The sequence below is a fragment of the Pempheris klunzingeri genome, chromosome 1 (assembly GCF_042242105.1).
Source record: "Pempheris klunzingeri isolate RE-2024b chromosome 1, fPemKlu1.hap1, whole genome shotgun sequence".
Classification (NCBI taxonomy): Eukaryota; Metazoa; Chordata; class Actinopteri; order Acropomatiformes; family Pempheridae; genus Pempheris; species Pempheris klunzingeri.
Genome location: NC_092012.1, coordinates 1 through 21,750, shown reverse-complemented (window position 1 = coordinate 21,750; position 21,750 = coordinate 1). Strand labels below are relative to the sequence as shown.

At 46.4% G+C, this 21,750-nt stretch overlaps 1 protein-coding gene across 1 annotated transcript; it reads left to right on the top strand.

Annotated features, from left to right (window-relative positions):
- Positions 1-2,708: 2,708 nt before the first annotated feature.
- Positions 2,709-21,403, top strand: LOC139201670 (EMILIN-1-A-like; the record flags this gene model as incomplete). The annotated part of the gene is made up of 10 exons (XM_070831062.1): positions 2,709-2,921; positions 7,837-7,962; positions 11,200-11,450; positions 15,496-15,746; positions 16,390-16,563; positions 17,349-18,284; positions 18,926-19,259; positions 20,180-20,407; positions 20,498-20,746; positions 21,212-21,403. Coding segments are annotated over exons 1-10 (2,875 nt in total), but the record flags the coding sequence as incomplete, so codon positions are not given.
- Between the last annotated feature and the right edge of the window lie 347 nt (positions 21,404-21,750).

The following is a 21,750-nucleotide window of genomic DNA, read 5'->3' as shown; positions in this document are numbered from 1 at the left end:
GAATCTGGGTCGAGTGAATAAGAAACCGAGGTCACGATTGAAGGATCCTCGGCTGCTTAGAACGGCGGGTTAGTGAACTATGTCCTCGTCGTGATGGTGACGATTCAAGTGACGATTCTCTCTGACCAATCAGTGGGCTGCAGTATTTTCACTCCACCTTAAAAAAATAGAAATCAATAGACCTCGTCCATGTGCCTGGTGCGGAAGTGCAGAGACTGTGCATAAACAAAATTTTACAGTGAGGCGCAGATGAAATGGATGAGAGCTCAGGCTTCATGTAGCAGATGCTGTCTTTACAGAACAGATGATGGCCCAGCAGGATGATGATTATTATTATCATTATTATAAATGAACACATAAAGGAAATAATGTTTCCAGCGGTTCCCGTGCTGTTTGGAGAAGTGAGGTTTTCCAGGGACATGGCGGTGACTCAGTGCTGAGGGCGACGGCAGCTCATGATAAACTGTTGATGCATTTTTCTCTCTGTGTCTCACCTGAGGCTCCGACTCTGGAATGTGACTCTGCGTTTAATACAAAAGCTCCATTTAAAAGCAGCCTCATAAAACAAAGCAGTGGTTCGAGTGAGTGACGGAGTCTGGGTGGTCTGCCTCCTCATCCGGGGGTGGGGCCGGGGGGGGACCATTGATTTATGAGATCTGATAAAGAACATTTCCACTGTACAGTCCTGTTGTTACTGTCTCACTCTGCTGTTCTGACTGGCATAAAAACATGAGAGTTTTTATCAGAGTTTGGTCAGGTGTCGACCGTCTGCTGTTTGGACTTTTAAGTCAGACAGAACTGAAATTATCATGTTTGAACAAAACAGATGTTTTTATCAAACCTGAGTGAATAATTATTATTTGTGTGAGTAGTGACGCCAACTGAGTCGGCGGCGGCCAGCTCTACTGCACATTTGAACAGCAGGATAAAGCCTTTGCGTCTCCTGCTACTAACCCTTTATCTCTGAAACAGTCCATCCTGTGTCTGACTGAGTCGGTTGTTGTCCAGTGGTGTCCAGTGTCCGTGGTCCCAGCGGACCGAGCTGCTCACCATAACCTTCTGCTCGTCATCTAACACAGAGTCAGAATCAGAATCAGCCCACTGTGTCTCTGAGGGGGGCCAGACAGGTCTGGGGGGGCAGACAGGTCTGAAGGGGGCCTAACAGGTCTGAGGGGGGCAGACAGGTCTGAAGGGGGGCAGACAGGTCTGAAGGGGGCCTAACAGGTCTGAGGGGGCCAGACAGGTCTGAAGGGGGCCTAACAGGTCTGAGGGGGGCAGACAGGTCTGAAGGGGGCCTAACAGGTCTGAGGGGGGCAGACAGGTCTGAAGGGGGCCTAACAGGTCTGAGGGGGGCAGACAGGTCTGAGGCACTTTGGTGAATGACAGATTTTAAAGCTTCACCCGCTGAGACACTCAGTGGCCCAAATCAAACAGAGACTGTTGTTATCGTCAGAGAGGCTGCCCCCCCCCCATCCACTGTTATCTATGTCCATGTGTCTGTTACAGTGTGTGTGTGTGTGTGTGTGTGTGTGTGTTAGAGGTCAGCTGGTTTATTTTAGGGAGCAGCAGATATGAAGCATCCGTTAACGCTGCAGTGTGCAGGATGTTTTCTCCACTGGGTCATTTAAAGGTTCGTCTTTAACGTCACATTAAAAGCGGCACGTTTCTCTTTGTTAACGGACAGGTTCACATGTTTTAAACATGTTCCTGTGTTTTTAACGCTCACCTGTGTATGTGAAGAGACACTAAGAGACATGGGGGAGAAAATCTACAAGAGGTTAATACGTTCCAGCCTGCTCCAGCTAACCGCTCACCTGAACCTGGCCACTGCTAAACAGACCAGTACTGAGTTTTGTGTGCCACCAGACTGTTTGAAGTAAACAGAATCAAGTTAATTTCCCTGTTTTCAGTTCTTCAGTCTGAAACCGAGGAAAAACAGATGTGAGCAGATCTGATGACAAACGGTCTGATCAGGTTTATTTGATATATGGTGACTTTAAACTGCTGGAATCTGTCATCACTCACACTTAAAAGTCCTTAACTGCATCAGTTTTATTCTTAATTTAATTTCCAGGATTTCGTTCCCAAAGTGTTTTCTGCTGCTCAAACAGATTCAAGTAAAAACTCAAATGTTGCTCCGAGATTTAAGGCTCTCGGTTTCCACCGATAAAACTTCTCCTGCTTCCACAGAAGCTCACTGAACGGACTTCAGCCTGTTCAACGCGCTTCGATAAATGGCGGACTGCTCCTTTAACTCGGATCCGGTTTTGCCTCTCGGAGTCTGGAACCGGACTCCACGCTGATGAGTCCGCCCGTTTCTGGACTCTGGCGGGCTGCAGGTGTGGGTGCGGATCTGCACGTGTCTGGTTTCTCTCCTCCGGGAGGGGCGGGGACAGTTCGGGGGGGGGGCGGTGATGAAGAGGAGGAGCAGCTGGTCTCGGTTCAGTCTGTCGCAACGTTTTCTTCTTTTCTTTGTTCACATGAAAAGTTCTGATGGACAAACTGTAATCGGATCACACCGGACCAAAACCGGAATTAACGTGGATTAAAGGCGGGGGAGCAGCAGGACCCGGAGCAGAACCCGGGGCAGGACCCGGACCCGGAGCAGATAGGAGGGTTTTGGGGTGCTTGGATCAGAGTTCGGATCATGGGTTGGTAGGACGGACGGACTCAGAGGAAACCTTTTTTCGGTCTCCATGGGGATGGGAGGCTTTCTTGCCAGCTGAGGACCTGGTCGGACCCGGACCCGTTTCGATACCCTGTATTGATCGTGTATTGATCGGCGGGATGGCCGCGCTCCTCCTGCTGCTACTTGCGCTCTGGACTTGCGAACACGCCAAAAGCGCGTTCCCGCAGCGACACTCCTACAGCCTGTACGCCGACGGGCACGCGCATGGAGCTCGCGCTGCCAGTAGACACAAGTAGGTTGACACGTGCACATAAAGCTTGATGATGGTGATGGTGATGATGGTGAGGGTGGAGACTGAGGAGGAGGAGGTGACGTCAGGGTTTGATGACCTCACCACAGAAGAGTGTGTGTGTGTGTGTGTGTGTGTGTGTGTGTGTGTGTGTGTGCGTGCACCTGTGTAGCAGATGTTTTATTGTGAAAGGGTGGACAGGAAGTATCAGAAGGCTGCTGGTCTGATTCTGCTGTGTTTCCACGGTAACGGAGTCACTGTCCTGGTCTGACCTGGTTCAGGTGTGCTGGGGTCTGAGACCAAGTGCTGAACACAGTGGACCAGGCCTTTAGCTACACAAACACACACACACACACACACTCACACACTCCTCGACATGATCAACTGAACAGACTTTTATTGTAACAAACAACACAGTTGATGAGGTGATGATGAGGAGGCTGTGACCTTTATCACATTAACACTCAGACATGTCCTGCTGGTCTCATATGGACTCAGAAACAATTAAATGATCTTTGCTCCAGTTATCAGGGTATCACACTGTTCAGGCTCCCTGGGAAAGCCTACTCCAGGGTGCTGGAATAGAGGCTTTGCCCAATTGTGGAACCTCGGATTCAAGAGGAACAATGTGGATTCCGTCCTGGTTGTGGAACAGTGGACCAGGCCTCTACCCTTGCGGGGTTGTTGGAGGGGTCATGGGACCCAGTTAACGTGCTTTGTAGACTTGGAGAAGGTCTGTGGGAGAGTGTCATGTGACCTGGGTGAATGCCGGTCGGAGGGTCATGTGACAGGTGGGTCATGATATGAAACATCACCTCTGGTATAAAGCAATGTCAGTGATGATGTCACTATTGACGTCATGAGGGTGCATGCTTTGGTTTTATAGCAAAGCCACTGAAAACGCTGGATGTTCTGGTTCAGTCAGCTGGTGAAGGTCAGCGGCCGCCATCCAATCAGCTAACAGACACAGGACGCTGATGACGGCAGACAGAGTCAGTGTGGATTCAACGACAGCTAACAGATCACTCACTGGTCCCTCAAGTGTTGCCTCCTATGTGGGTTCACAGTTATCATTATTATTATTATTATTATTATTATTATTACAGTTGGGGTGGACCCCTCAGGGTCACGGTTCAGGATCTCAGGTTTCATCAAATGTTTGTCTCTGGAGGCTAAAACAGGAAGTTTTTTTCTCAAAGGTTCAACATTTGAACAGATGAAAGAATGATGTGGAGGTCAACCTGTTGCATGACAGATAGATGCTGATGGACCTCATCTGTCTGACAAACTGAACTCTGTTCAGCTTCAGAGACATCAAACAGGTCTGCATCTCAGCAGCTCCTCATCTCATGTCTGTTTCTAAAACACTTCCTTTTCACTGAGGTTGGTCACTTCCCATTGCCAGACCACCTGCCCCCGACCTCCAACCACCTGCTTCCAGAGCCCAACCCCCCCCGGTTTGTTGATGTTCCTGATGGTTGTTGGTTCCTGATGGTTGTTGATTCCTGATGGTTGTTGGGTCCTGATGTTTGTAGGGTCCTGATGGTTGTTGGGTCCTGATGGTTGTTGGGTCCTGATGTTTGTTGGGTCCTGATGGTTGTTGGTTCCTGATGGTTGTTGGTTCCTGATGGTTGTTGGTTCCTGATGGTTGTTGATTCCTGATGGTTGTTGGGTCCTGATGTTTGTAGGGTCCTGATGGTTGTTGGGTCCTGATGGTTGTAGGGTCCTGATGGTTGTTGGGTCCTGATGGTTGTTGGGTCCTGATGTTTGTAGGGTCCTGATGGTTGTTGGGTCCTGATGGTTGTTGGTTCCTGATGGTTGTTGATTCCTGATGGTTGTTGATTCCTGATGGTTGTTGGGTCCTGATGGTTGTTGATTCCTGATGGTTGTTGGGTCCTGATGGTGGTGTGATTGATTGGACTCCTTGTGAGCTGCTCTGGATAAAGTGTCGAATAATTAAATGGAATGAGATATTCTTTTTTTAAGTGGCTAGGGGCCACGCCTATACCGTCGGTTCTATGGCTCTTTGGGAAGAATCAGCTCAAACATATCAGCATTCACATGAACGATGTTAGGTAAACATCGACTTCCTGTGTGAACACACATTTTGTGAGTTAGTGTTTGTGTGTGCAGGAGGACGGAGCTGGAAGAATTCAAATCTGTTTTCTTTGTATGAGACTAATAATGTTTCTGTGTTTTTGTTCTGGTGCCTGACAAATGAATGTTATAAAACTAAAGCTGGGTGAAATGTGGACCCAGCTCATGTTCATCTTTAGATGTAACAGAAGTTGTGTTTTGAGAATCAGAATTGCCCGTGTGAAGACCAGGCAAACATGTCGAGCATGTTTCCTTCTGTGGCTGTGGCTCAGAGGTAGAGTGGGCCAATCCCCAGCTCCTATGGGTTAGCATGTCGAAGTGTCCTAGGGCAAGACACGGAACCCCAACCTGCTCCTGAAGCAGCTTCAGTGTGTAAATGTGTGTGAAAGAAAAGTCTCCTCCATCTTAGATTCCTCTTGTGTGAACGAATGAATGATGTGTGAATGAGGATTTGATATAAAAGCGCTTTGAGTAGTTGACATGACTAGAAAGGTTCTATACAGATACAGACCATTTACAATTCTGCATTAAGGACTTGCAGTAATTTAACCTGCCGTAGTTCACACACACGTTAACAAGCTGACTGTGTTTTTCTTCACTACTTTTCTTGGTGCATTACTTCCTCCTGATGACCAAAGGAGTCACTGGGGTGGACCCAGTCACTGGAAAAACAAATCGACAGCACGAAACTCCACAGAGAAACCTTTACGTCAAAGGACATACACACATATACACACAAACAGAAACTCTCACACTCATACACACGCATTTATACACACACACTAAGACAGTGATGTCACTCTCTTTGCAGGAAATGAATCATTGGGGCGTTTGTTTTACTTTGCTGCTGATGACATCACAGCTGCTTTGCTGCCAGATAGAGATGCATGGTTGTGTGTATTTGTGTCTGTGTGTGTTTTTCAGTTTGAATTTGTGTGTGTGTGTTTCTGTAGAAGCTCTAGTTTTCTCTATGGACTCTGGTTGATGGTTCAAGGTTGAAGTTTCATTTCCCTGCACCGTGAAGTTTAAAACCTATTAGAAAACATGAAAAACATCATGCATCATCCTGCTCTCTGATTGGCTGTTGTATGCTCACACACTGACAGAGATAAACGAGCAGTTAAATGGCTGTTAAGTTATAGACAGGAAGTGATGTCATTATGTTGAGTCTTCTTTCTTTGAGGTTGTCTGAGTTTGTTTACATTTATACTCTGGTTTTTGATATTTGTTCCTTTCCTGTGATCAACCCTAACGCATCTGGACATTAAACATTTAAACATCTGGACGCAAAAAATTCAAACATCTGGACATTAGAAATTCAAACATCTGGACGTTAAACATTTTAACATCTGGGCATTAAACATTTTTAACATCTGGATCTGCTTGTCAGAATCAGAATTATTTTATTGTCATTGTGCACGAAGCACAATGAAATTGAAATAAAAACAGCAGCTCTCATGGGCAGTGCAAAAACAACGAAAAGGTGCAAAAAGACAGAATGTGCAAAGATGAAATAGTGCAAAAAGAAATTAAATAGACTAATTCAGTTCACGGGGGGTAGGGGTATTTACATTGGAGGAATAAAGAAATATATACAAAAATATATTCTATATATTGTGAGGTTAAATTCCTGCTTGTTGTTGTGGATTCCAGAAAAAATCAACATAATTTGATTTAAACACAAAGACGCAGTTCGTCTGCTGCTGATCCAACATGGCTGACACAGACACACATTCATCCTCATCACACAATGATGACATAAGCACATGACACCAGTACCATGCGCTGAACATTTCCTGAGATTTTATTTACAACAGCGCGCGCGCGCACACACACACACACACGCCGACAATGACTGTGTCATTAATTAAGAGTGTGAGTGTGCATTAGTGAGTTGATTTGCAGGATGTTTGTATGAACTGAACACAAACATGGAAACAGAGACTCTGTCAGGAAAATGTGATCTTTTTCTCTGTGTCTCTTCAGATGAGCTGTGTCTACAGACACTTTTTGTTTAAAGACAGTTTACAGATATTCTGCCAGTGCCCTGTAGCATCAACCACCCAAAGACATCTGCACATGCTCAGTTCTGAACTCGCTCCACCCAAACAGATGTTTGTCATTTAACTGTGGAGCTGCATCTGACAACAGAGAAACTCATGAATACATCAGAAATATATTTATCAGCCCTCAGTATCGAATATGATTGTAATGAAAAGTTCGTCCTCAGTTATGATGTTTTCACTCTTGCGTTTCTGTTGTCAGAGATTTTGAATGTGGTGTGATGATCTCTTTGAGGCTGAACATGAACTCCAAAGATTTGACTGATGACAGTCTGAAGACAGGAAGTGGAAACTGTGTCCGTGGAGATGAAGTTCACTTTTGATGTGTGAACTGTATTTTCAGGGGAGGTTAAATGTTTTTAATAGAAACAAGTCTTGGATTCTGTTCAGATCGGCATTCAGGTAAGTCTCGACCTACTTGCTGATTGGTTGGTTTTTGGAAGTTAAATTCCAACTTTTTGTTGAAGCAGACAGAACAAGCTAACGTTTAGGTGAACTCGCTCACAGCTGTAGGTTACCTGTAGCACCTGTAACATGTTGGAGATTTAGATCTTCTGTTTAATGGCCGTCCTCTCCTCACAGATACAAGCCTCTGATAATCAATAGGCTTTTATTGATTGGTCAATTATCACTCTGAACACCAACTAACTTAATATTCTTGTGTTTTTGTGTTTATGCTGCCAGCAGTAAAGATCATGTGACTGACACCTGTGTGTGTGTGTGTGTGTGTGTGTGTGTGTGTGTGTGTGTGTGTTTAGGAACTGGTGTGCATTTGTGGTTACAAAGACGGTGAGCTGTGTGGTCGAGGACGGAGTGGAAACCTATGTGAAGCCTGATTATCATCCTTGCAGCTGGGGGAGCGGACAGTGCAGCAGGGTGGTGGTGTGAGTGCATCCACGTACACACACACACACACACCAGGACTGATGGTACGCTGACTTCACACCAGGACTGATGGTACGCTGACTTCACACCAGGACTGATGGTACGCTGACTTCACACAGGACTGATGGTACGCTGACGTCACGCAGGACTGATGGTACGCTGACTTCACACAGGACTGATGGTACACTCTGATGTCACACAGGACTGATGGTACGCTGACTTCACACAGGACTAATGGTACGCTGACTTCACACAGGACTGATGGTACACGCTGACGTCACACAGGACTGATGGTACACGCTGACGTCACACAGGACTGATGGTACGCTGACGTCACACAGGACTGATGGTACACTCTGACGTCACACAGGACTGATGGTACGCTGACGTCACAACTAGATGGTACACGCTGACATCACACAGGACTGATGGTACACGCTGACGTCACAACTAGATGGTACACGCTGACGTCACACAGGACTGATGGTACACTGACTTCACACAGGACTAATGGTACGCTGACTTCACACAGGACTGATGGTACACGCTGACGTCACACAGGACTGATGGTACACTTTGATGTCACACAGGACTGATGGTACGCTGACGTCACACAGGACTGATGGTACACTCTGACGTCACACAGGACTGATGGTACGCTGACGTCACAACTAGATGGTACACGCTGACATCACACAGGACTGATGGTACACGCTGACGTCACAACTAGATGGTACACGCTGACGTCACACAGGACTGATGGTACACTGACTTCACACAGGACTGATGGTACGCTGACTTCACACAGGACTGATGGTACACGCTGACGACACACAGGCCTGATGGTACACTCTGACGTCACACAGGACTGATGGTACGCTGACTTCACACAGGACTGATGGCACACGCTGACTTCACACAGGACCGATGGCACACGCTGACTTCACACAGGACCGATGGTACACGCTGACGTCACACAGGACCGATGGTACATGCTGACGTCACACAGGACCGATGGTACATGCTGACGTCACACAGGACCGATGGCACACGCTGACGCTGACGTCACACAGGACCGATGGTACACGCTGACGTCACACAGGACCGATGGTACACGCTGACGTCACACAGGACCGATGGTACACGCTGACGTCACACAGGACTGATGGTACACGCTGACGTCACACAGGACTAATGGTACACTGACTTCACACAGGACCGATGGCACACGCTGACTTCACACAGGACTAATGGTACGCTGACTTCACACAGGACCGATGGTACACGCTGACGTCACAACTAGATGGTACATGCTGACGTCACACAGGACTGATGGTACACGCTGACGTCACACAGGACCGATGGTACACGCTGACGTCACAACTAGATGGTACATGCTGACGTCACACAGGACTGATGGTACACGCTGACGTCACACAGGACTGATGGCACGCTGACTTCACACAGGACTGATGGTACACGCTGACGTCACACAGGACTGATGGTACACTTTGATGTCACACAGGACTGATGGTACGCTGACTTCACACAGGACTAATGGTACGCTGACTTCACACAGGACTGATGGTACACGCTGACGTCACACAGGACTGATGGTACACTTTGATGTCACACAGGACTGATGGTACGCTGACGTCACACAGGACTGATGGTACACTCTGACGTCACACAGGACCGATGGTACGCTGACGTCACACAGGACTGATGGTACACGCTGACTTCACACAGGACCGATGGTACACGCTGACGTCACACAGGACCGATGGTACACGCTGACTTCACACAGGACCGATGGTACACGCTGACGTCACACAGGACTGATGGTACACGCTGACGTCACAACTAGATGGTACATGCTGACGTCACACAGGACTGATGGTACACGCTGACGTCACACAGGACCGATGGTACACGCTAACGTCACACAGGACCGATGGCACACGCTGACTTCACACAGGACCGATGGCACACGCTGACTTCACACAGGACCGATGGCACACGCTGACGTCACACAGGACCGATGGTACACGCTGACGTCACACAGGACCGATGGTACACGCTGACGTCACACAGGACCGATGGTACACGCTGACGTCACAACTAGATGGTACACGCTGACGTCACACAGGACCGATGGCACACGCTGACTTCACACAGGACCGATGGTACACGCTGACGTCACACAGGACCGATGGTACACGCTGACTTCACACAGGACCGATGGTACACGCTGACGTCACACAGGACCGATGGTACACGCTGACTTCACACAGGACCGATGGTACACGCTGACGTCACACAGGACCGATGGTACACGCTGACTTCACACAGGACCGATGGTACACGCTGACGTCACACAGGACTGATGGTACACGCTGACGTCACAACTAGATGGTACATGCTGACGTCACACAGGACTGATGGTACACGCTGACGTCACACAGGACCGATGGCACACGCTAACGTCACACAGGACCGATGGCACACGCTGACTTCACACAGGACCGATGGCACACGCTGACTTCACACAGGACCGATGGCACACGCTGACGTCACACAGGACCGATGGTACACGCTGACGTCACACAGGACCGATGGTACACGCTGACGTCACAACTAGATGGTACACGCTGACGTCACACAGGACCGATGGCACACGCTGACTTCACACAGGACCGATGGTACACGCTGACGTCACACAGGACCGATGGTACACGCTGACTTCACACAGGACCGATGGTACACGCTGACGTCACACAGGACCGATGGTACACGCTGACTTCACACAGGACCGATGGTACACGCTGACGTCACACAGGACCGATGGCACACGCTGACTTCACACAGGACCGATGGTACACGCTGACTTCACACAGGACCGATGGTACACGCTGACGTCACACAGGACCGATGGTACACGCTGACGTCACACAGAACTGATGACACATGCTGACTTCACACAGGACTGATGGTACACTGACTTCACACAGGACTGATGGCACACGCTGACTTCACACAGGACTGATGGTACACTGACGTCACACAGGACTGATGGCACACGCTGACGTCACACAGGACTGATGGTACATGCTGACATCTCAGAGAAATCCTCAGTCTGTGTCTTTAGTCAGACTTTCTGTTGAACTCCCAGCTGTTCTGATAATTCAAACATCTCTTTCTCCCACAGTCATTGGTTTTCTTTCATTTCTCTGCAGCTATCGAACCTACATGAGGCCGCGGTACAAAGTGGCCTACAAAATGGTGACAGAGATGGAGTGGAGGTGTTGCCAGGGTTACAGTGGTGAGGACTGCAATGATGGAGGTCCTGTTGGAGGTGCGGGGACCCAGATTTCCACCACCAGGCCTCAGCCCAGACCAGGACAGGGAGGAGGGACGAGCTATGGGCCGGGAGGAGGAGGTTATCGAGGAGGCAGTTCTGCATCTGGACATAATGGAGGACACAGCGGTGAGTGGATTCTCATTTATATTTCTCATTTATATTTATTTCTTCATAGCTGAGCCTGAAAGGGGAAACACTGTGAATGTTACTGTACAGGTGGGGTGAACTCAACTGAGCACATTAGGCCGAATGTCCAACAGAAACTGGTGCTTGATTTTATTTAGCTTTCCTAGTTAGACCAGCACAGTGCTGATCTTTTTTATTTATTTGGGGTCCAACTCAATCAATCTTTATTCATATAGTGCCAGTTCATAACAGCATTATCTCAGACTCTTTCCATAAAGAGCAGCTCAGACCAAACTCTTTAATTAAGAAACACAACGATTCAAGAATTCAACATTAAGGATTCAAGAATCCCCACAGAGCAGCATCATATTAGATTAGGATGCAGTGGAGGAAGAACTCCCCTTTAACGGGGAGAACTCCCCTTTAACAGGAAGAAACCTCGAACAGAACCAGGTTCAGAGGGGGGCGGCTTTCTTTCGGGGTCCGTGTTGGGTGGGGGTTGGAGAGAGAGAGAGAGAGAGAGACAAAGACTGACAGTAGGAATCTGACTGATACGGATCAATATGGTAACATTGATAAACATGACAATAGTTAATATACAATATCAGTATATTATAATATCAGTAAAAAGTGTCGGTGGCCGACGATCCGCGGCAGGAGAACCAGGACCAGGATCCACAGGAATCTGAGAACCACAGCAGGAGAACCAGGAACAGGATCCACAGGAACCAGAGGACCACAGCAGGAGAACCAGGACCAGGATCCACAGGAACCAGAGAGACTGCCACTAACTTGCTATCTTCCCCGGAGCCTTTCTGTGCTTTCTCATCTCTCAGGTTCCTGTAGATCCTGGTCCTGGTCCTGCTGATGTGGTTCTCTGCTTCATGAATCACTGCTGCGGCTCGTCGGCCACTTGTCATGTTTTTCAATAATATCACACTGCTAATCTTTTAGTCACACTCCTATTGTTAGTGCTATAGTCACTGTTAGTACATTGGTTGCTGTTTGTGTTCTCTCTCTCTCTCTCTCTCTCTCTCTCTCTGTCCAACCTCCACCCAATATGGACCCCTACAGAAGCCGCCCACATTGATCCTGGGTCTGTTCGAGGTTTCTTCCTGTTAAAGGGGAGTTTTTCCTCCACTGTTGCTCAATCTAATCTCTGATGCTGCTCATGTGGGAATTCTTGAATCCTTAATGTTGAATTCCTGAATCGTTGGGTCTCTCTCTGTAATTAAAGAGTTTGGTCTAGACCTGCTCTTTATGTAAAGCGTCTTGAGATAACGCTGTTGTGAATTGGTGCTATATAAATAAAGATTGATTGATTAATTGATTGATTGATTGACAGTAGGCCTGCATTCTGGGAGCACAGTGCTCTAGTGGGATAGTACAGTACTATGAGCGCTTTAAGACATGATGGAGCCTGACCCTTAAGAGCCTTGTAGGTGAGGAGAAGGATTTTAAACTCTATTCTAGATTTTACTGGAAGCCAGTGAAGAGAAGCCAGTAAAGGAGAAAGATGGTCTCTTCTCTTAGTTCTCGTCAGTACACGAGCAGCTTTCTGCTGCTCATCCAGGACTTCATGTCCTTGAGGCAGACTTGGAGTTTAGTCAACTGATTGGATTCATCTGGCTTTATTGATAAGGATAATTGGGTATCATCTCAATCAATCAATCTTTATTTATATAGCGCCAATTCACAACAGCGTTATCTCAAGATGCTTTACATAAAGAGCAGGTCTAGACCAAACTCTTTTAATTAAGAGAGAGAGAGACCAATGATTCAGGAATTCAAAATTAAGGATTCAAGAATACCCACATGAGCAAGCATCAGATATTATACTGAGCAACAGTGGAGTAAGAACTCCCCTTTAACAGGAAGAAACCTCGAACAGACCCAGGATCAATGTGGGCGGCTTCTGTAGGGGTCCGCGTTGGGTGGAGAGAGAGAGAACACAAACAGCAACCAATGTACTAACAGTGACTATAGCACTAACAATAGGAGTGTGACTAAAAGATTAGCAGTATGATATTATTGAAAAACATGATGAGTGGCCGACGATTAGCAGCAGTGATTCATGAAGCAGATAACCACATCAGCAGGACCAGGACCATGATCCACAGGAACCTGAGAGATGAGAAAAGCACAGAAAGGCTCTGGGGAAGATAGCAAGTTAGTGGGAGACATTAAGCGGACATGAGACATAATGATGGAGAGGAAGAGGAGGATAGAGAACAGAGAGGAGCCCAGTGCACCATAGGAGTCCCCCAGCAGTCTAAGCCTATAGCAGCATAACTAGGGGCTGGTCCAAGGCCTGATCCAGCCCTTAACTATATGCCTTGTCAAAGAGGAAGGTTTTTAGTCTACTCTTAAATGTAGAGAGGGTGTCTGCCCCCTGAACCCAAACTGGAAGGAGGTTCCACAGGAGAGGAGCCTGATAGCTGAAGGCTCTGCCTCCTGCACTACTTTTGGAGACTTTGGGAACCACCAGTAGGCCTGCAGTCTGGGAGCACAGTGCTCTAGTGGGGTAGTAGGGTACTATGAGTTCTTTAAGGTATGATGGACCCTGACCATTAAGAGCCTTGCAGGTGAGGAGAAGGATTTTAAACTCTATTCTAGATTTTACTGGAAGCCAGTGAAGAGAAGCCAGTACAGGAGAAATGTGGTCTCTTCTTTTAGTTCTCGTCAGAACAGGAGCAGCAGCGTTCTGGACCAGCTGGAGAGTCTTTAAGGACTTATTGGGGCAGCCTGATAATAAGGAACAGAAATAATCCAACCTGGAAGTGACTAATGTGTGGACTAGTGTTTCTGCATCCTCTACAGACAGGATGGACCTGGTTTTAGCAACATTAGTAGATGGAAAAAGGCAGTTCTAGAAATCTGTTTAATGTGGGAGTTAAAGGACAAATCCTGATCAAATAAGACTCCCAGATTCCTCCCAGTGGAGCTGGAGGCCACAGTGATGCCATCCAGGGTATATATGTTGTTAGAAAAGTTGTCTCTAAGGTGTCTGGGGCCAAGCAGAATAACTTCAGTTTTATCTGAGTTTAGCAGCAGAAAGTTGCTGCTCATCTAGGACTTTATGTCCTTAAGGCAGACTTGAAGTTTACTCAACTGATTGGATTCATCAGGCTTTATTGATAAATATAATTGTGTATCATCTGCATAACAGTGGAAATTAATGGAGTGTTTCCTGATAATATTACCCAGAGGAAGCATATATAAGATAAAGAGTATTGGTCCAAGCACTGAACCTTGTGGAACTCCATGTCTAACCTTAGTGTGGACAGAGGACTCATTGTTAATGTGTACAAACTAAAATCGATCTGATCAATAGGACTTAAACCAGCTTATTCAGTTCCTTTTATACCAGTGAACTGTTCCAGTCTCTGTAACAGGATGTGATGGTCAATGGTGTCAAAAGCAGCACTCAGGTCTAACCAGACCAGGACAGAGAGCAGTCCTCTGTCTGATGCCATAAGGAGGTCTGTAACCTTCACCAGTGTCTCTGTGCTATGGTTCACTCTAAAACCTGACTGAAAATCCTCAAATAGACCATTGGAATTTAGAAAATTACACAGCTGACTGGCTGCTGCATTCTAGAGGATCTTGGAGAGAAGGGGAAGGTTGGATGAAGGTCTATAGTTGGCTAATACACCTGAATCAAGAGTGGGGTTCTTTAGAAGAAGTTTAGTTACTGCTATTTTAAGGACTGTGGTACGTAGCTTGTTAGTAAAAAACCACACATCATCATTGAGAGAGCAGACCAGGTGTTGTACAAACCTGAAACGGTAAATCAGTCACACTGATCACAGAACCATCCTGGAGTTTGTCTAAATGGTCTCAGACTTTAGTGTCAAATACACAGGGCCTTCTCTAGCTCCATGAAAGAAACAGGAAGCAACTCTTGATCTGTGCTGACATCTGCTGGTGACCAGCATGAATTCCTCTTGTTTTTGCCCTCAGGTGTCAGGTGTGCGGCTTTTCCTTGACCTCCATGTGACTGTGATTGGAGCTATGAAGTTGCTTCTTCTTCCTTTTTTTCCAGAACATGTTGACATTGAGAGGATGAGGCAGCTGGAGGAGAAGATCCAGAGTTTGACCAGGAACCTTGAGGACCTTCAGTCCACCATGAACACCATGAACAAACCAGCCTTCAGTGGAGGAGGAGGAGGTGGAGGAGGAGGAAGAGGTACATCTTCAGGAGGAAGAAACCCTGCTGATGCAGCTCAGCCAGAGATTAAAGAGACAATTCACAGCATTCAGACCAAACTGGACCAGCTGGACAACCGCACACAGGTGAGTCAGTGTCCTCCTTTACCTGTAAGTATTCGACCTGAGTACCTGTGGCCCAATACCATCCAAAGACTCATACATGGACACAACAGTGTTCTGTCCTGTAAGATGTTTTAAACCAATACTTTCTAGCTCACTTTGCGTTTTTCCCCTTGGTGCAGTTACTTTGGGCAGGTTTGGACACAGTAATAGGTGTGACACCGTAACAGGTGTTGACACTGTCAGAGGCGTGGTGTGCTGGAAAAACTATTTTGGAATGAACAGAGTCACCAAACCTGTAAAGTATGGTTTATTCTTTGCAAAGAGGAGCAAACTGTAACAGAGTGGTCCTGCAGTCTGTTAGAGAAGCTCCCAGAACCTCACCAGGTGTTGCCCTTTATTGTTGTAGGACAGTGGGGGGTTACCTGCAGAACTGGTTTAAACTGGCCAGGACACATCCCGTGGACCAAATGGCACTTTTACATCCCTTTGTTGCCGTATCTTACACATTCCATTACAGTGGACACTGTAGCAGGTGTGAACACTGTAAACAGGTGTGACACAGTAAGAGATGTGAACACTGTAAGAGGTGTGACACAGACAGGTATGAACACATAGTTTTAATGTTTTATTGATGACTGTGGCTGAACTGTCTTTCCCTCAACAGGCTCATGACAAAACTCTGGTCAGCATCAACAACCACCTGGTGAATGGCAAAGGGAACGACCTGGATGGAGGTCTGTCTGGAGGAGGGTTAAGTGGCGGGAGGCTGAACTCGCTCAAGGAGGAAATCCTGAGGGAGTTGGAGAGGAGGGTGTCACTGTCCTGCTCCTCCTGTCAGGTATTAGACTGTTCTCTGGATGGTAGAAATAAAGACCATAGAGACCATTTTGTGAAGGAATCACACCAGCTGTGACACCACATTGCTGCGTTTGATTTAATGAAACACATGACATGAGAAATGTGAAATGTGAAATCCTGGCGTGGATAGGGACATCCAGGTAGAGGCTGATTTATTAAGGATGTATTGGTTGTTATCAACTCACGTTAAATGTGTTGTTATTTGTAGACTGTGTGAGATCAGTCATGTTAGTTAGATACTGTGCATCTGGTAGACGGATCATGTTATACTTGCTGTTGTTAGTTGTTCTGGCTGAATGTCACCTAGATTGTGCTGGTTAATAGGGCAGGAATAATCGATAGAAACTGGGATGAAACGGTGATCTGCCACTTAAAACAAATGTGGGCCAGGGGTGTAAAATAGGGGAGGGGAATGGGGGGCAATAACCCCAAGCCTACTTCCTTACTTCGGGCGTCCTTGCTCGGATCACACACATCTACGAATTCGGCCATCATCGTAATTTCAACTACAGTACTTAAAGTTTCATGCCTGCATCTTGCACGGTTCTGGTGCTGTTGTGGTGACATTTAAACTCCTGGCAAAGTACTCCAAACCACTGTAGTAGTTCAGTTGTCCAGGACAACGTTTTGTCACGATGACACACGCACGCAACTCATAAGATGGAAACAATATCAGCTGCTTGCTGTTATGACTGCTAACCACAGTGCAGCTGAGGTAAGATGTGTTGCTCAGTAACATTAAATTCACTGTTGTGTGTTTTCTAGGCCGGTGTGGAGGATTTGCGCAGACAGCAGCAGGAGGACAGAGAGAGGATTCGAGCTCTAGAGAAGCAGCTAAATGCCATGAATGTTCGGAATCAGCAGGGCCTGGATGGGCTGCGACGGGAGGTGGTGCGTTCACAAGGATGCTGCGACACCATCAATGACCTCCAAAACCGCATCACTGATGCTGAGCGCAAGATCAGCTCAGCCTCAGAGAACTTTGACGTTCTGCAGAACCGCCTTGACAAGGAGCTCAGCGGAGGAGGTGGCAGCAGCAACAATGACAATGGAGGCTTCAGAGGAGGAGGGTTTGGTGGTGGCAGTGGAAACGGTGGAGGTGGAAGGAGGGATGTTATGTTGACAGAGGAAAGACTAGACAATCGGTTGAAGGACCTGGAGCGGCGGATCAACAACACCGTGCAGTGTACCGAGCAGAGCTGCTCATACCTAGAGAACGTCCTGAAGGACTACTTCCACAGAGAACTGGGGGACCTGAGGACAGTGTTTCTGGACCGGTTCGATGACCAGGCCTTCAGGATCGCAGATGTGGAACTGGACGTGGGGCTTGTAAAGGATAGGGTGAGTGACCATGACAAGAGGCTGTTGAAGCAAGAAAACAATACGACCCTTGTCAATCAGAGGCTGGAGGAGTGCAGCTGTGGAGGGTCTGAAGGAGGAGGAGGAAGGGGAGGTGGCGACCGGGGAGGTGGAGGAGGAAAGTGGGGAGCAGGAGGAGGAGGTGATGAGGGAGCAGTTGGACATGGTGGTGGCTCTACAGGAGGAGGTACAAGGGGTGGATTATCTGGGACGGGAGGAGAAAGAGAAAATACAACAGAGAAATCACTGGAGTGGAGAGTGTTCGCGAACGAGGATCAGATTCGACACTTTAACACTCGACTCAAACACTTTTCGGTGTCTGGAGACTCTCTTTATGACAAGGTGAGATACATTTTTCTTAAAATGCTAACTAATCACATGATGTTACAGGGAAAATTGAAGAAATGCAAACAATAGATAAAATAAAGTATACAAATAAAAAAATAGAATAGAATAATGAAATATATAAAAATATTTCATTGTTAAAACAGACTTGAAAAAGTCTAGATGAGAATGTTGCTATGACAGATATATACTCTTATTGTCTAAATCAGTTTTTCTCAAAGCTGAAAACAACCTGATCATTTGAACGCATTAAAACCAGCATGTCGATGTTCTCAAGTAGCTGCATTTAATATTATTGTTAGACAAGTAGTCTCATTTGGAAGGCATCTCTCTATAGATTTATTTGGCATTTCATCTTCATAGTTGATATTTTTATTAGGATATATTGAAGCATGACATAGAAACACTCATACTGGCTGACCTGACTTTAATGGGATTATAATGACATTAAAATAAAACCAACCTCAGGTCTCTAAAAGAAACCTGGATTGAACTTTGAATGTGAATGAAATGGTTGTTATATTACTCTTGGGTAATATAACTATTTAGTTATTATCTTATTTTACATAAAAACAATAACTATGTTATCACTGTTGCATATGGTTGTCATGAATATTAACATGTTAATAATTGCCGAGGTTGTGGACCTGAGCCATGACGTCCGTAAGATCAAGGCGCTTACTGGAGATCACGGCGAGCACTTTAACCGAATTGTGACAGAGGTGGAGCTGCTGGGGCAGGACTGCGAGTTATGTGGGAAGGTGGAGAATGAACTGCAGAGGCTGAAGAATCAGTCCAATGATGCACTTGAACACATGCAGAACCACATCAACAGACTCCAGATTAGACTGAACTCAGGGAGAGAAGGCTGCTTCCAAATCTGTTCACACCTGGAGGATGATGTCCGCCTGCTACGAGACGATGTCAGCAGGTGCACCAGCCAATGTAAGACCCGCCTGGACACGCCCACAGGTCAGTTAACCACTCAAGAAGTTGTACACTAAACCCCACCCCCATTGACAGGGTTAGGGTTAGTATACTTTTGACAGACAGACAGACTGTCTGTCTGTCAAAAGTCTTAACTGATAATAGAATAAGATAACTGATAATTTATCAGATAACAGATAACTTGTTTTCGCATCTATTTCTTGTGGGATAAAAAATACGTTTTTAGACCTAAGGTGTTTGCAGTATCTGTGAGCACTTCAGATTCATCTAGAAATGTGAAAAGTGCTTTACACTTTCATCCAGTTTAACAGGCTTTTTAGTCTTGGTTTTATTCTAATTCTTTTCTGTAGTAACTCTATCCCGGTATTAGGGCTCTTGCAATCACAGACAGATTCCACCAAAAACAATTCAGTGGCCCTTTTCCACCAAAACTTTGTTGGCCCTAAATCTAATCAAAGCAAGCCAAATCAAATCAGACATCCCACTTTGTTCATGTCTATGGGCCTTTGGGTTTTCTTCAGCTGGTCTTGTCAGGCAGTCTTCTCTCATTGTGTTTGTGGTCTCCTCCTGTTTAAGCCCTCCATCAGCCAGTCAGCCACGACCTACTTTTCTTACCTTTGTCTGAATTTTTCAGTTATTGAAGGAATATTGGCAGTTGACATTTAAAAATACAGCAATTTGGAAGACACAATTTACTGGAACAAATGAAAGTCATGGACATTGGCGCTGACTCGATAGGCAACAAACATACTGTGTAATAAAAACATTTTCTGGAAAAGTATTCTGGAAAGGTTGTATACTCTGTGACTTTGGTCCCCACTAATCAAAGACACCTCCTGAAGGGATGGACTAGCTGGTAAATGTTAGTTAGCTAGTTAAGTTAGTTTACATTCTTTTTTTGTGAGCACAATTTTAAAGTTTTATGCAAACTAAAACCCCACTAGACGGTGGTTCTGGTAGCAGTGGTGCTACCAGCGGACGTGGACCTGGGTTGGATGCTGATAGGCCTTTAGATGGCCATAGTGTGATTGGAGGCTCAATCAACAACAACCAGCTGAAAACGCTGCAGGGCGAACTGTCTGAGGTGATCCTCACGTTCAGCTCCATCAACGACACCCTGAAGGGGCTCGAACACACGGTGCAGAAACACGGCAGCGTCATCACTGACCTTGGTGAGCCTTGTTCAGTAACACAAACTCATGCATTCATTACTGCACCTTTCCTGGCTAACATTCACTCATTTATCCTGTGACCCCTGACAGGAAACACCAAGGATAAGATCATTTCTGAGCTTGACAAAATCCAGCAGGAAGTGTCGGAGCATATCGAGGACAGCCGTGACCGACTGGACAGGATGGACCGTGATGTCCGGCGGTTTGAGAACACGCTGCTGGTGGAGATGGGAGACTGTAAGAGGTCTGGAGATGGGCTGGAGAAGAGGCTGTCCAAGCTGGAGGGAATCTGTGGAAGGCTGGACGGTGTCTCTGACTCCATCCTCAAGATCAAGGAAGGTAGGGCTCACTTTGATGGTGCTTTCTGTATTTATTTCCCTTAAATATTACCCAAACGTACCTTTTACCTTGGCTCATGGGCACCTCAACAGTATCTGAGTGGAAAAGCATTTAACATTTCAGCAACGCTGTCCAACTACAAAAGATACCAGCTCAGTGCATTGAGGTCAGGAAGTAAGCTCTGCACCACAGCAGCTAGACAGGTCCAAAATCTGAAAGTAAACTAATTCAGAGGCTTGACTTTATCCTGAGATCCGAAGATCTTTACGACTTCATTATCCACATGACACCATGGTCTGAAGCTCTCTGATAGGGAAGTCCCGACAGAAATTGCTCTGTGGGACTCAGTAAATTTCTCTACTCAAATAAAGAGTGAGCGTCAGCTGATCATCTATGAAAACATGAGCACAAATGATATGTACCGTGTTGTAATGTGTACCTTGATGTGATGTGTCACATGTTCAGGACTGAACCGACATGTATCAAGTTTGTGGACGTGTGTATCTGGTTTGAACGACTCGGTTGTGCATCACGGAGGGATCATGGATGTCATTCAGAAGAACCAGGACGATGTGTACAGTAGGATGAAGAACCTGAACATGAGCCTGAACCAGGTCCTCAAAGACCTGCAGAGTTTCTCTGAGCATGACCTAACCGGTGAGCTGGACTCAGTTCTGTTTTATTCTATTCTTTTCTATTGTTCAGCCTCACTATGATGATTCAACCCAGCTGTCTAGAGAGAGGCAATATATAGAGAAATAGTTTTTTCTGAGGTTAAACCCCAGTCAAATCTGTGATTTTCTTCTCCTTACTTGACTTAATTGAAATTTTTTTCTCAGTTGCTTTTGCTCTATTCTCAGTGTTTTAATTTCTTGTTGTTTGACTTGTTGATGTGGTCCTTATTAGTCAGGGACGAGAGAAAGTACCCATGTCTGGTCACCTGTAGAGGATGTTTGATTTTATTATGTTTATTGTCTTTGAGTCCTAATTAGAAATATTGAGTA